This window comes from Oncorhynchus nerka, linkage group LG22, assembly GCF_034236695.1.
Source record: "Oncorhynchus nerka isolate Pitt River linkage group LG22, Oner_Uvic_2.0, whole genome shotgun sequence".
Classification (NCBI taxonomy): domain Eukaryota; kingdom Metazoa; phylum Chordata; class Actinopteri; order Salmoniformes; family Salmonidae; genus Oncorhynchus; species Oncorhynchus nerka.
In genome coordinates this window covers 36,864,694-36,880,878 of record NC_088417.1, presented here as the reverse complement: position 1 = coordinate 36,880,878, position 16,185 = coordinate 36,864,694, and the positions used below count along the sequence as shown (strand labels likewise).

The 16,185-nt window shown below is 42.9% G+C and overlaps 1 protein-coding gene across 2 annotated transcripts; it reads right to left on the bottom strand.

Annotated features, from left to right (window-relative positions):
• Positions 1–470: 470 nt before the first annotated feature.
• On the bottom strand, positions 471–4,240 carry LOC115105125 (tubulin beta-5 chain-like). 2 transcript variants are annotated; one of them, XM_029626767.2, is made up of 4 exons: positions 4,019–4,240; positions 3,399–3,507; positions 2,724–2,834; positions 471–1,989 (listed from the first exon to the last, which is right to left on the bottom strand). In XM_029626767.2, exons 1-4 carry the CDS (start codon positions 4,163–4,165, stop codon positions 926–928), a joined length of 1,431 nt encoding a protein of 476 aa, XP_029482627.2. In that variant the 5' UTR covers positions 4,166–4,240; the 3' UTR covers positions 471–925. The 2 variants fall into 2 exon arrangements, with proteins under 2 accessions (XP_029482627.2, XP_029482628.2); XM_029626768.2 differs by having other exon boundaries at positions 3,395–3,507; positions 4,019–4,102.
• Between the last annotated feature and the right edge of the window lie 11,945 nt (positions 4,241–16,185).

The window sequence follows — 16,185 nt, the reverse complement described above, 5'->3', positions numbered from 1 at the left end:
AAATATGTACAGTTTTTCACACATACGCTACTTGGGTATCTTTTTTTTCCACATCAATGCCTTTAATATTTAGCAGTGGACTGGGGCAGTTAGCTAGTACGTGTATTGCAGAAGACTCATTGAGGCCATGAATAGCTCTAAATAGTTCAGTAAGTGCAGACTGGGAGTCCCCCCCATTGTTAGCTCCACAGTTCTAATTAGAGAATGCCTTGCTCAGCAGCTGTTGTGATTTGCCTCCACCATAGGAGCATTGAGGCCTGTTTGTTGTGGTACATGACTGAGGTGAATATGAACAAAGCAATGGCTGGTTCACTTTCTTAATCCCCTAAATAGAAATGTGAGTTAATAAAGTCTAAACAAAATGGAGCGAGAATGATTAGCAAACTATTGACAATGCACTTTTCTGTATTTTCCATCATCATAGTCATACAATAGAATAACCTTTATTTATCCAGGAAGAGTCCCTTGAGGTTTGTAACTTATTTTATGAGAGAGACCAAGATGTAAATAGGAACATGTTATATTCTAATGGGTATACAACCACAATAGTTGAAGCCAAAAGAAAGATGGATATTAATGAAAGTTAATCAAGACAGTTTCATGTTTTGCCTTTTTTTTTGTCTTCCATCCCCTTTGAACGAGACTAGAGCAGAAGCTTTGCAAATCAGCCTCCCAGTGTGCTAATCAAATACGCAGCAACCATCAAACATAACATGCCCACAACCAACATGAATTGAGAAAAGTACATACGGATTTGAAAATACACAACATATCACAAAGCACCCCCAGATGAAAACTTAACACATTTGTTTCAAAGCCTTTAAAACATTTTATTTCCACAACTGCTTCTGTGACCTCCGGACATTAAAAAAAAAGTCAAATTTCAAAACAGTACACTTCAAAACAAATTCTGTCCACATTCTCCTTACTCATTGAGCTCTTCTTCCTCATCGTCAAATGTCTCTTCCCCGTCATTGGACGTGGCCTCCTGGTACTGTTGGTACTCAGACACTAGGTCGTTCATGTTGCTCTCTGCCTCACTGAACTCCATCTCGTCCATGCCCTCCCCGGTGAACCAGTGCAGAAAGGCCTTTCTGCGGAACATGGCCGAGAACTGCTCCGAGACGCGCTTGAACAGCTCCTGGATGGCTGTACTGTTGCCGATGAATGTGGAGGCCATCTTGAGGCCGCGGGGTGCGATGTCACACACGGCCACCTTGACGTTATTGGGGATCCACTCCACGAAGTAGCTGCTGTTCTTGTTCTGGATGGCCAGCATCTGATCATCCACCTCCTTCATGGACATGGGCCCGCGGAATACAGTGGCCACGGAGAGGTAGCGGCCGTGATGTGGGTCGCACGCCGCCATCATGTTGCGGGCATCGAACATCTGCTGGGTGAGTTCCGGCACCGTCAGGGTGCGGTACTGCTGGCTCCCTCGGGCGGTTAGCGGTGCAAAGCCAGGCATGAAGAAGTGCAGGCGGGGGAAGGGCACCATGTTGACGGCCAGTTTGCGAAGGTCGGCGTTGAGCTGACCGGGGAACCGCAGTGAGGTGGTCACGCCGCTCATGGTGGCCGACACCAGATGGTTGAGGTCTCCGTAAGTGGGCGTGGTCAGTTTCAGGGTACGGAAGCAGATGTCGTAGAGTGCCTCGTTGTCAATGCAGTATGTCTCGTCCGTGTTCTCCACCAGCTGGTGCACAGAGAGGGTGGCATTGTACGGTTCAACCACCGTATCCGACACCTTGGGAGAGGGCATGACGCTGAACGTGTTCATGATGCGGTCGGGGTACTCCTCGCGGATCTTGCTGATGAGCAGGGTGCCCATGCCCGAGCCTGTGCCCCCACCCAGGGAGTGGGTTAGCTGGAAGCCCTGGAGGCAGTCGCAGTTCTCGCACTCCTTCCTCACTACATCCAGCACAGAGTCAACTAGCTCTGCTCCCTCAGTGTAGTGGCCCTTGGCCCAGTTGTTCCCTGCTCCTGTCTGCCCTGCAAGGGCAGCAAAAACAAAAAGGGAGGAAAATTGTCAGTGAAGTCATACACTCCATCCCTCCAGTAAACTCCAAATCCACCCCCCACAACACACGAGCCAATTGTGAGCCATTTATCATCCAGTCTAGTTTGAGGAGAGTACACAAATGTGTGTGTGTGAGGTGAGGTGGGAGAGTCCATGTGTAACCCTGAGGAATCTGTCTCGTAGTGTGTAAGGAAGTCAACTGTGACATAAAGTATCATCATAAATCAGACTTGGGATTTCCTTGACTTGAATTTTCGTTTTCAATTGCAGAATTCTTTTTGATGTTTTCTGTTGTGTGCCCTAATGAAAACAGCGCTGGATGAGGACATCATATGGATTATGATGTGTGTTGATTAGTTTTTTTATGACAATCATATGTGTAGGTTAGAGTCATATCTTCGGTTTCTACCAGACACAACAAGTGATTGTCAATCTACCACAAGGACTGGCATGATATCTTTGGTTAATTATGTCTGTTGAGGATCCCAGTTTAACAGCCTTCACATACTCACATGTTTTCCTCACACATTTCCCAGTCAAGCGAGCTTAAACAGTAATTTTGAATTAAAAAATGTATAAAGTTTTGCTACAGAGAAAAAATATACCATATAACAAGATGTTATAAATGCTCATAGATACCAATAATATTGAATAATTATGCATTATAGCGGTTGGCTTTAAATAATGTGCTACAATGTCCACTTACCGAAGATAAAGTTGTCAGGTCTGAATAGCTGTCCAAAGGTCCCTGACCGGACACTGTCCATGGTCCCAGGTTCCAAGTCCACAAGGACTGATCTGGGAACATACTTGTGTGCTGCAACAAAAAAAAACAGACCCCCATACAGATGGGAATATATTTGTGCAGGGTATTGTACAGTAGTCTGTTTCACAAGCAAGGATTTGTCAAGTAGGCCTACTTTGAACTATACCTAAAACACATTCCTTATTTTAGACCTTAGGAATTGCCAACAACATGATACAATATTCCTTTTCAATCTCTCATTAGCATTGGATATTCCAGTCCTTAAAACTAACAATAACTTTGAAGGCTGAATGAAAACATCCCTTCTTTATATAAGGCCTCTATATACTGTATAAGGTGTGTACTGTAGATGCTTCAGAAATAATGTATGCTTGACATGCTATATAAAGGGTGGCAAAAGGGGTTATGGCAATTTTGCAAAGCACCATATGTAAGGACCTGTAGTAGACCATTACTTTTCTTATGAAGAATGCTATGAATGCTAAACGTTGGGACCAATATTGCTTTTGAATGATGAGGAGAACCAATATTTCTTTTGAGTGATGGTGAGGTAAGGTGAGTGTAACATCTTGGAAACAAAATTATTAATTGAAGTACAGACACAGACTCACTTACAGGACGCTTCGTTGTAATACACATTAATCCTGTCGATTTGAAGTGATGAGTCACCCACATAGTTTCCTGCCGGATCGATTCCGTGTTCATCGCTGATAATTTCCCAAAACTGTCCCGAGTTATCAGAATGAAGAAGAAAACAGGATATGCTTACAATTAAATCTCCAACAAGTTATCAACACCCCATGAAAAAACAACGATTGAACATTGTGCGTCGTCGATTTTATTTGACAACTGAAGCGCGCTCAGCTGCTGAAATGGACACGCACAGCTGGAATGTCATGCCACTCCCTTACAGCACGCTAGGGACCGTTATAAAGTTTATTATAGGCTAAACATAATTTGAATTAAGCAATGGCAAAATACATTTTCCAGGGTTAAAGTAGTTGGGCCTACAGCATGAATTTTGAATTGTTAGGCTACATACACCAGTACAATTAGCCTATAATTTGACACAAAAGCTTTAGAAAATGTGGCGCCAGCCAAACTAAGACGCATGAAACCCGTGTGCTGACTGCCTTATAAAGGTAAGCGTCCCCCTCACCCACAACACATCCAACATTCATTGTGTTGTTTTATTCAAATTATAAAGGCATTCCGTTTAAACGATCTTTACTTGCCTTGGTGCCAATCTGATTCCCACATTGTCCGGCTTGTATGTGAACTATTTCTCTCATTCTCGCGGTGTGCGCCCGGTTAAACTCAACTGATTTGTAAGAGCTCAATTCCGGTCTTCTCCTCTGCTCAAAAGTACAAGAGAATGACATGCCAGCCGTGCAATAAGGTTTAGTATGGTCTCAGACAAGACGTAACATAGTAAATGTAAATCCGGGACACTCAAATGTGACCGACCACCTTGATTCTGTCTTACTAGTAAAATTTGAAATTGTGTTTTTTTACATTGGATAAAAGCAGAGATACAGAGCTACACAATGGTATATCATACACTGCCTTTGAGGAACAATGGGAAAGTAATTCTGCTTTGAAAGTTGATGAACTTGTAACCTCACATTTGAGAAAATGGCCTTTGAATTTTTGGTACCTACTGGAGAGCTCTTTGTCTACACCCATTCAGCATTGTTCACACCCTCTTAAGCTTTAGCCCCACCAATTACTTTAAGGTTGATCAGAGCGTTCTGTCCTAACAACAACAGTCAAGCACCCAAGCTAATTGGCTAACATTGTCTAGTTTGCTAGCTACCTCCAGACACAAATGAGAGAACAGCTCACTGACCATTTTACTCGCCTTAGCAGAGCTTGTAAGGCTATTTTTATGTTATCCAGAGTGCTTGTGACTGCAACTGTGCTGCTGGCAACAATTTACGCTTTTTTTGCCAACGTTTACTGACACTGGCCACATTCAACAGATGTTGAGCGTTTGTAAATTCATCAGTTATTCTGCTCGCCTCTGGCACACTCAGACGAGAGTGCTCTGAAATCAGAGTAGATAGCCAGAGAGAATTTACCAGCTACGTCTATCAATAGTTGTCGCAGTGACATTCTATTGAAATGGTTACTTGCGTAGTGGAGTCTTTTGTTAAGACATGTAGCTTTATTTAACCAGGTAAGCTAGTTGGGAACAAGTTCTCATTTACAACTGCGACATGACCAAGATAAAGCAAAGCAGTGTGACACAAACAACAACACAGAGTTACACATGGAATGAATAAGCGTCTATAGACAGTGTGTGCAACTGGCGTGAGGAGGTAAGGCAATAAATAGGCCATAGTAGCGAAGTAATTACAATTTGGCAAATTAACACTGGAGTGACAGATGAGAAGATGATGATGTGCAAGTAGAAATACTGGTGTGCAAAAGAGCAGAAAAGTAAATAAAAATAATATGGGGATGAGGTAGGTAGGTTGGGTGGGCTATTCACATATGGGCTGTACAGCTGCAGCTCAGATTGCTGATGTTTAAAGTTAGTAAGGAAATATAAGTCTCCAGCTTCAGCGATTTTTGCAATTCGTTCTATTCATTGGCAGCAGAGAACTGGAAGGAAAGGTGGCCAAAGGAGGTGTTGGCTTTGGGGATGACCAGTGAGATACACCTGCTGGTGCTTGTGCAATGGGTGGGTGTTGTTATCGTGACCAGTGACCAGTTACCTAGCATAGACTTATTGATGACCTGGAGCCAGTGGGTCTGGCGACGAATATGTAGCGAGGGCCAGCCGACTAGAGCATACAGGTCGCAGTGGTGGGTGCAACAAGGGGCTTTGGTCACAAAACGGATGGCACTGTGATAGACTGCATCCAGTTTGCTGAGTAGAGTATTGGAAGCTATTTTGTAAATTACATCGCCGAAGTCGAGGATCGGTAGGATAGTTCGTTTTACGGGGGTATGTTTGGCGGCGTGAGTGAAGGAGGCTTTGTTGCAGAATAGAAAGCAGATTCTAGATTTAATTTTGGATTGGAGATGTTTAATATGAGTCTGGAAGGAGAGTTTACAGTCTAGCCAGACACTTACGTATTTGTAGTTGTCCATATATTCTAAGCCAGAACCGTCCAGAGTAGTGATGTTAGTCGAGCGGGCGGGTGCGGGCAGTGGTTGAAAAGCATGCATTTGGGTTTACTAGCGTTTAAGAGCAGTTGGAGGCCACAGAAGGAGTGTTGTATGGCATTGAAGCTCGTTTGGAGGTTAGTTAACACAGTGTCCAAAGAAGGGCCAGATGTATACAGAATGGTGTCTACGTAGAGGTAGATCAGGGAATCACCCGCTGCAGGAGCGACATCATTGATATATACAGAGAAAAGAGTTGGCCTGAGAATTGAACACTGTGGCACCCCTATAGAGACTGTCAGAGGTCCGGAAAACAGGCCCTCCGATTTGACACACTGAACTCTGTCTGAGTTGGTGAACCAGGCGAGGCAGTCATTTGAGAAACCAAGGCTGTTGAGTCTGCCGATATGAATACAGTGATTGGCATAGTCGAAAGGACTGTCGTTTATCGGTGGCAGTTATGATAGCGTTTAGTTGGCCGGGGTTGGGGTAGCCAGGAGGAAAGCATGGCCAGCCGTAGAGAAATGCTTATTGAAATTCTCAATTTACGTGGATTTATCGGTGGTGAGAGTGTTACCTAGCCTGCAGTGGGCAGCTGGGAGGAGGTGCTCTTATTCTCCATGGACTTTACAGTGTACCAAAGCCTTTTGGAGTTAGAGCTACAGGATGCACATTTATGTTTGAAAAAGCTAGCATTTGCTTTCCTGACTGACTGCTTGTACTGGTTCCGGACTTCCCTGAAAAGTTGCATATCGCGGGGACTATTCGATGCTAGTGCAGTCCGGCACATGATCAAATCAAATCAAACTTTATTTGTCACATGCGAAGAATACAATCCTACTGTGAAATGCTTACCTACAAGCCCTTAACCAACAATGCATTTCAATAAAGAGCTAAGAAAACATTCACCAAATAAACTTCAGTAAAAAACAATAAAAGGTAACAATAAAATCACAATAATGAGGCTATATACAGGAGATACTGGTTCCGATTCAATGTGCGGGGTCACAGGTTAGTCAAGGTAATCTGTTCATGTAGGTAGGGGTAAAGTCATCATGCATAGATAATAAACTGCGAGTAGCAGCAGTGTAAAAACAAATGGGGGGGGGGGTCAATGTAAATTGTCTGGGTGGCCATTTGATTAATTGTTCAGTAGTCATATGGCTTGGAGGTAGACGCTGTTAAAAACCTCATAAGCCTAGGCATCCCACTAGCGGGATTCAATTCAAATAAATAATCATACAAATGATGGATATTAAACATTTGGGTACATATATCGGTTGAAAGATTAAATTATTGTTAATCTAACGGCACTGTCCAATTTACAGTAGCTATTACAGCGAAATCATTCTATGCCATTGTTTGAAGACGGCACACATCAAAACATTTTCCACCTGCACAAGTTTCAAAACATCACAAATAGCGATGAAATATTCACAATCTTTTTGAAAATCTTCCTCTGATTTCCATCCAAAGGGTCCCAGCTATAACATGTATTGTCGTTTTGTTAGATAAAATCCTTCTTTATATCCCAAAAAGTCTGTTTAGTTGGTGCCATCGATTTGAGTAATCCACTCGTTCAACAAGCAGAGAAAGGAATCCGAAAACCTACTCCTAAACTTTGTTTCAACAAGTCAAAATACATTTCTATTTATTCCTCAGATACCCCGAAATGTAATCAAACTTGAAAATTTCTTACGAAAAGAAGTATGTTCGATATGAAACCGATTTTAGCAGGTACGTCCTGTCTTCTTGGCACGTGCAAACACGAATTTCCAAGACTGTGTCGCTGTACTAAAACTGTTATTTCTTATTCGTTTTTCAAGTTAAAAGCCTGAAACCTTGAACATAGACTGCTGACACCCTGTGGAAGCCATAGGAATTGCATCCTGGGAGCTAGAATTGAGTATGCCCTTATTACTTGCCATTGGAAGAGCATGGTCTCTCTCAAAAAAATAATTCTGGTTGGTTTTTCTTTGGATTTTCTCCTACCATATATTTTGTTTTATGCCCTCCTACATTATTTTAACATTTCTACAAACGTAAAAGTGTTTTCTTTCCAATGGTACCAATTATATGCATATCCTGGCCTGAGTAACAGGCAGATTACTTTAGGGACGTCATTCAGACTGGAAGTGGAGAAAAAGGGGGCCTAGCCCTAAGATGTTTTTAAGGAGCATTTTGGTCCTAGACTTGGCGCTCCGGTACCGCTTGCCATGCGGTAGCAGAGAGAACAGTCTGTGCCTTGGGTAACTGGAGTCTTTAACAATTTTGGGGGTTTTCTACTGACACAACCTAGTATATAGGTCCTGGATGGCAGGAAGCTTGGCCCCAGTGATGTACTGGGCCATACACACTACCTTCTCTAGCACCTTACGGTCAGATGCCGAGCAGTTTCCATACCAGGCAGTGATGCAACCGATCAGGATGCTCTCGATGGTGCTGCTGTAGAACTTATTGAGGATCTAGTGACCCATGCCAAGTTTTTTCAGTCTCCTGAGGGGGGGGGGGGTGTTGTGCCCTCTTCACGACAGTCTTGGTGTGTTTGGACCATGATTGTTCGTTGGTGATGTGGACACCAAGGAACTTGTAACTCTCGACCCGCTTCTAAACAGCCCTGTTGATGTTAATAGGGGCCTGTTTGGCCCACCTTTTCCTGTAGTCCACAATCAGCTTCTTTGTCTTTCTCACATTGAGGGAGAGGTTGTTGTCCTGACCTCCTACCTATTGGCTGTCTCATCATTGTCGGTAATCAGTCACTGTTATGTCGTCAGCAACTTAATGATGGTTTAGGAGTTATGTTTGGCCACACAGTTGTGAATGAACAGGGAGTACAGGAAGGGTCTAAGCACACACCACTGAGGGGCCCCAGTGTTGAGGATCAGAGTTGCAGACGTGTTGTTGCCTACCCTTACCACCTGGGGATGGCCCGTCAGGAAGTACAGGACCCAGCTGCAGAGGGAGGTGTGTTTAGTCCCGGGGTCCTTAACTTAGTGATGAGCTTTGTGGGCACTATGGTGTTGAAGGCTGAGCTGTAGTCAATGAACATCATTCTCACATAGGTGTTCATTTTGTTCAAGTGGGAAAGGGCAGTGTGGAGTGTGATTGAGATTGCATCATCTGTGGATCTGTTGGTGCGGTTTGCGAATTGGAGTGGGTCTAGGGTATTTGGCATGATGCTGTTGATGTGAGCCATGACCAGCCTTTCAAAACACATAGCTACTGATGTGAGTGCTTCGGTGGATAATAATTTAGGCAGGTTACCTTCGCTTCCTTAATGATGGTCTGCTTAAAACTGCTTGAAACATGTATGTAATACAGACTCGGTCAGGGGGAGGTTGAAAATGTCAGTGAAGACACTTGCCAATTGGTCCACGCATGCTTTGAGTACACGTACTGGTAATCCGTCTGTCCCGAGGCTCTGTAAATCTTGATCTGTTTAAAGGTCTTGCTGGTCTGCTTAAAACTGCTTGAAACATGTATGTAATACAGACTCGGTCAGGGGGAAGTTGAAAATGTCAGTGACGATCGTATGAAATGGATGATCGTATATCATCCATTTGGTTTTCCAATGAAGAATTTGAAATGTCAGAATAATAGTAGAGGGAATGATTTATTTCAGCTTTTATTTCTTTCATCACATTCCCAGTGGGTCAGACGTTTACATACACTCGATTAGTATATGGTAGCATTGTCTTTACATTGTTTAACTTGGGTCTAACATTTCGGTTAACCTTCCACAAGCTTCCCAAAATAAGTTGGGTGAATTGTGGCCCATTCAGAGTCAGGTTTGTAGGCCAACTTGCTCGCACACGCTTTTTCAGTTCTGCCCACAAATTGTCTATAGGATTGAGGTCAGAGCTTTGCGATGGCCACTCCAATACCTTGACTTTGTTGTCCTTAAGCCATTTTGCCACAACTTTTGGAATACTCATTTGGAATACTCATTTGCGACTAAGCATTAACTTCATGACTGATGTCTTCAGATGTTGCTTCAATATATCCACAATTTCCATCCTCATGATGCCATCTATTTTGTTAAGTGCACCAGTCCCTCCTGCAGCAAAGCACCCCCACAACATGATGCTGCCAACCCCGTGCTTCACAGTTGGGATGGTGTTCTTCGGCTTGCAAGCCTCCCCCTTTTTCCTCCAAACGTAACAATGGTCATTATGGCCAAACAGTTATATTTTTGTTTCATCAGACAAGAGGACATTTCTCAAAAAAGTACGATCTTTGTCCCCATGTGCAGTTGCAAACCGTAGTCTGTATTTTTTATGGCGGTGTTGGAGCAGTGGCTTCTTCATTGCTGAGTGGTCTTTCAGGTTATTTGGATATAGGACTTGTTTTACTGTGGATATAGATTCATTTGTACCTGTTTCCTCCAGCATCTTCACAAGGTCCTTTGCTGTTGTTCTGGGATTGATTTGCACTTTTCGCACCAAAGTACGTTCATCTCTAAGAAACAGAACGCGTCTCCTTCTTGAGTGGTATGACGGCTGCGTGGTCCCATGGTGTTTATACTTACGTACTATTATTTGTAAAGATGAACGTGGTACCTTCAGGTGTTTGGAAATTGCTCCCAAGGATGAACCAGACTTGTGGAGTTTTTTGATTTATTTTGATTTTCCCATGATGTCAAGCAAAGAGGCAGTGAGTTTGAAGTTAGGCCTTGAAATACATCCACAGGTACATCTCCAATTGACTCAAATGATGTCAATTAGCCTATCAGAAACTTTTAAAGCCATGACATCATTTTCTGGAATTTTCCAAGCTGTTTAAAGGCACAGTCAACTTAGTGTTTGTAAACCACTGACCCACTGGAATTGTGATACAAAAGAATAAGTGAAATAATCTGTCTGTAAACAATTGTTGGAAAAATGACTTGTGTAATGCACAAAGTAGATGTCCTAAATGACTTGCCAACCTAAGTGAAAGTAAACTTCCGACTTCAACTGTAATAAAAGACAAGGCATGTTTTGCAAGTTATTTTGTCATTCATTTGTGTCACATATCAGTTTGCAAACAATGTAAAAATACAAAAAAGCTGCATACAAACACGGTCTCTTTCTTGAGTAAGGCAGCTCCAAAATGCAGGTGTTCCAGCCTACTTCAGTGCTTTTTGTGGTGGTGGGGCGGTGTGTAGGCGTGGGAAATCTTTTCTAGTTGCACCGTGATTGGCTCATCATTCTGTCACTCATGTGTACACTACGTCACCGCAGAATCTACCGGGAGAGCTTGGCAGTTCAAGCCCCCTTGGGTGCTGCCATAGATTTACAAAAAAGGTGCCCGTCCATGAAGACTCAATGTTATTGGCCACAGATACATTTAAGTCAAATTGCATTATATCCACCGTAGCTTTGATTTGACAGATGTCAACATCATACTTTCAAGCAGACAAGCAGTCATCATCATGAATCACTAACAATCTACTGGAAAATCCTTTTCAAGTCTTGTCATATGAGCAATTATTGATAAAACGTATCCATGCTCAACGGACATTGGACATAAACATTCTACAAGTCGGAAATTGCAAATTCAACAATGAGTGGTTTGGAAGGAATCAGTGGCTAACTGCGAGCGTCACGAAGCAATCACCATTTTGCTTCCCCTTCTTGCTATTCGGTGGAGAGCTTGTGTAGTTCAAGTCGGGGTTTAAGGATTTCAATCATTTGCCTGAAAGGGTCTCTTTTCCAAGATTAAAAGGATAAATATTGGCATGCAATACCAGGGGACAAAAAAGGTGGAACACATTGGCCATGCTGTCAATCCAGCATGACTTCATCCAGAGAATGCCAGACTTTGATGACAAAGTTCGATGACAAAGTTTGATGTCAAAGTTTGCCCACAAGAAGGACCGCTGCGAGCACAGCATAACAACAGTGAGTCCAAAAACATGTCTTGAATGCTGCTGTGTTGAGCATCAGTGAAGTGTTGCTGTTGTTTTCTACTTTCACCACCTGGGGGTGGCCCACCAGGAGTCCAGGGCCCAGCTGCATAGGTTGGGGTTCAGACCCAGGGCCCCAAGAGTATGGATGTGCTTGGAGGGTGCTATGGTGTTGAAGGATGAGCTATAGTCAATGAACAGCATTCTTTTAAAGGTTATTCTTCTAGGTCAGAGGGTACAGCAAGTGGGTACAGCAGACTATGGCTATGTTTTGGTTATTTGCATGTCCATTCACCTTATGTTTACTGTGTTTCTTTACTGTTAATGTAACTAACCTAAATATAGATTGTGTCATGCCTTCATGAAGCTGATATTTTGTTTACTAGGCCTGCTACTTGGTACCGCTGTTTTGTTCTGTTGTGTTTATTCGCATTCAGTTGTGCTGGTTTTCTAAGCCAAACTGCTATTCGGTATTTTTGTTTGCATGCATGAATAACTAGGTTACTACATTCAGCATTTGATTTGCATTATTTTGGTAAGACAGTTGTGTGCACGGCTAGATTCACATAGGCTGTTTGTAACCTATATTAATTACCAAAACTGCCTAGCTGTAGCGCGCTGTTCATTATGCTAATACAGCGCAGCAGAGAAAAGTTACAGATTTTAAAAGCCCTCAATGATCTTGGAGTCTCTGTATTTGATCTTTGTTTATATTGCTATAGCGTGATTATATAAGCAGAATTCAATATATTCAATTCCAAAGCAAGAACCCCCCAAAATATATCCCCCTCGCCAATTTTACTGCCCCCTGAGTCACTTTATCCTGACACCGGGTCTGTGTTGGAGTCTGTCTGTCTGTCTGTCTGTCTGTCTGTCTGTCTGTCTGTCTGTCTGTCTGTCTGTCAGTCAGTGTTGGAGAGCATAAAAGACAAAGTGAGAGAGAGAGAAAGTGTCCCAGGCTAAGCAGTCTTCTTTCTAGCTGACCGCAACCAATTAGAATGGACTTCCCGCTTCCTGTGTGTTGGGCTTCTCTCCTCCTCTCAGCTTCTCTTCCCTCAGCCAGCCACGGACCCCTCTCCCAGCCCAACTCCTCCAAACATCCCCCTAAGCATCACTGATCTCATTGCTCTGTCACTCGTGACAGTAAATACACAACAAGTCCTAGCTCTTTACCAAATAGTTTATAATGACGTCATGATTACAACCACATTACATCCAGTTTGTGAAGCAGTCTGTTGGATACCCTCTTCACTCACTGAAAATAGGTCTACTCACTCCTGAAAAGTGTGGCCTGGAGAGTTACACAACATGTAATCAACAAAATCACAACGTGTGTCAGGAGAACTGTATTTGTTTGACCACACATTTTATTGAATAATTTGTTTTGACATTGTCAGCTGTCTGACTCAGGTGTCCCCGCCACAACAAAGCTCGCTTTGCATCACTGCATTCCTGATTACAGCACCTCAATCTTTGTTAGATAGTTTTCTCATATCTGCCCTGCCGGCCTTGGAGGCCAAATCCTCTATGCTCCTGGACAGCTCTGTTTTGCTCTGCTCTGCTCTGTTTTTCTCCCTTTGGAGAAACCGTCTGGTTGACTGTAGGGAAATAAAATGGAGACTTCTACAATGAATAGTGATTGTATTTTGTGTTTGGATCACTGTTCACCTTCTGCGCACTGAATTATTGAACAACTGTGCGTTCTGTGGAAATGTCAGGTGCTCTTTTTGCTAAGACAGACGGGGGAGGAGTGGGGAGAGAGAGAGAAACGAGGGAAGCTATGCATGAACCAACCGCCGTGGATGGAGACAATGGAGACAACAAATGCCATTTCTAATGGGGTGTCATGACCGATCACTGATATGTTGATAGAACTTCAGCAGCCTAGTCCTCAAATTTGCTTTGTTACAATCCCCAGCTACAATAAATGCAGCCTCAGGATTTGTGGTTTCCAGTTTGCATAAAGTCCAGTGAAGTTCTTTGAGGGCCGTTGTGGGTATTCTAGGTCGTGTGAACAAAAGCACTTGAGTTCCTGTATGTTCCTAGAATTACACCATGAGTAGTTAATCATGAAACACACCCCTCCACCCTGCTTCCTGGAGTGATATTTATTCCTGTCTGTGTGATTTACTGAGAATCCTGCTGGCTTTACCGACTCCAACAGAGTATCTCGAGAGAGCCATGTTTCCTTGAAACAAAGTATGTTACAGGCCCCGATGTCTCTCTGGAAAGAAATCTTTGCTCTAAGCTCGTCGACTTTGTTATCCAAAGACTGAATATTAGCAAGTGATATACTCGGAAGCGGTGGGTGGTGTGCGTGCCTCCTAAGTCGAACCAGCAGGCCTCCTCGAGTGTCTCTCCTCCACTGGCTATGTTTTGGGTCGGCCTCTGGAATAAGTTAAATTGCTCTGGGGATAGTGACCAAAGGATCTGCTCCAGGGAAGCAGTATTCCTGGTCGTAATGATGGTAGTTCTGGTGAGTTTACCGCCGCTCTAATATCCAATAGTTCTTCCGGGCTGGAGCCAATAATTTAAAACAAATAGTACATAAAAAACAAAATACTGCAAAGTTTCCGAAGAGCTAGTCGCGATAATTGCCTAATAATTGCATAGTAATTAAATGACTTATTTTGAGATTTATTGACACAAGTGAAACTATGTACCCTTTTGTACTATGTGGTTACCAATTAAATGATTTCCAGTAAGTACCGGAAATTAGACAAACAAAGAGATGTAATGGGTTCGCACTAAAAAATGACATTGCATAAAGCTTCCTTTTTCAATGTTTTTAATTTTTTACTGCATCAGGGATAGCGTACACAGATGTTTCGGCTTCACAGCCATTGTTTTTCTGAATTTGCGGGAAAGTCCCTCTGATTGTTGTCTTGTGGATGGAGCCGTGTGTCGGAGAGAGGGTGCTGTTTCATCTGCTCCTTCTTCGGCGCTCTAGGTCAGCTGGTTCCCACGTCCCCGGCCGGCTCGACAGGTTCCCGCACTTCGGCAGAGGTGGCTAGTCCGCTTCTGATCCCCAGGATCGTCCCTGTTGTCGGCGTCTTGCGGCAGGAGCCGTGCGGCAGGGAGAGGGTACTGTCACGTATACACCCTCTTTGGCCTCTAGGTCCCCAGACTGCTGATTATTACATACACCTGTCACCATCATCACACGCACCAGAGCTTATTGACACTCACCTGGACTCCATCACCTCCTTGATTACCTGCCCTATTTATGTCACTCCCTTTGGTTCCTTCCCCAGGCGTTATTGTTTCTATTTCAGTTTCATGTCTGTGTGTTGTTCGTGTTTCTTGTTTTGTATTGTGTTTAGTTTATTTATTAAATTATTCACTCCCTGAACTTCCTTCCCAACTCCCAGCGCACACATTACATCAGGAGCATTTGAATATACAATTTGATTTTATCAAACAAAATTATACTACATTTTATCTCTGGGACCCCCAGGATGACAAATCAGAGCAAGATTACTGAATGTAAGTACAGTATTTAACTTCAGATGTGAATGTATCACACCAATTGCCGTGATACGTTGTTGTGCACTCTCCTCAAACAATAGCATGGTATCTTTTCACTGTAATAGCTACTGTAAATTGGACAGTGCAGTTAGATTTACAAGAATTTACGCTTTCTACCCACATAAGACATGTCTATGTCCTAGAAAGATTGCTGTTACAACTTCATTCTTGTCACATTAGCGCATGTTAGCGCACGTTAGCAACAACTGTCCCGTTATAGGGACACCGATCCCATAGGCGTAGAGGATATCATACACTGCATTTTTGAGGAACAATGGGAAAGTAATTCTGCTTTGAAAGATGATAAACTTGTAAACTCACTTTTGAGAAAAGGGGCTGTGAATGTTTTGGTACCTACTGGAGAGCTCTCCTTTGTCTTCACCCATTCAGCATTGTTTTACACACTCGTAAGCCAGCCCCACCCATCTCTTTATGGATTCACATGTGAGGTCATGTGCTAAACACTAAGTAGTGTAGTAAAGATTAAGACTAAAAGTGGTAGTAGCCTACAATAAGAAAAGAAAAATTCCAGGTAAACAAATTGATGGTTCATGTGAAAGAAATGCTATAACCCCCAGCCACATCCAGTGATGGAAAAAGTAAATTGTCATACTTGAGTAAAAGTAAAAGTATAATCATCTCAAGTTCCTTATATTAAACCAGACGGCACAAATTGTATTTAAAAAAATAATAATTATTGACTGATAGCCAGGGTCACACTCAAACACTTAGAAATAATTTACAAACGAAGTATGTGTGTTTAGTGAGTCTGCCCGTTCAGATGCAGTAGGGATGACCAGGGATGTTCTCTTGATAAGTGTGTGAATTTGACAATTTTCCTGTTAAAATGTAACGAGTACTTTTGGGTGTCAG

Coding starts and splice junctions, on each gene's coding strand:
- LOC115105125 (XM_029626767.2), bottom strand. CDS start 4,165: ATGTCATTCTCTTGTACTTTTGAGCAGAGGAGAAGACCGGAATTGAGC. Junction 3,508..4,018: donor GGAATCAGATTGGCACCAAG/GCAAGTAAAGAT, acceptor AACTCGGGACAG/TTTTGGGAAATTATCAGCGA. Junction 2,835..3,398: donor GTATTACAACGAAGCGTCCT/GTAAGTGAGTCT, acceptor TTTTTGTTGCAG/CACACAAGTATGTTCCCAGA.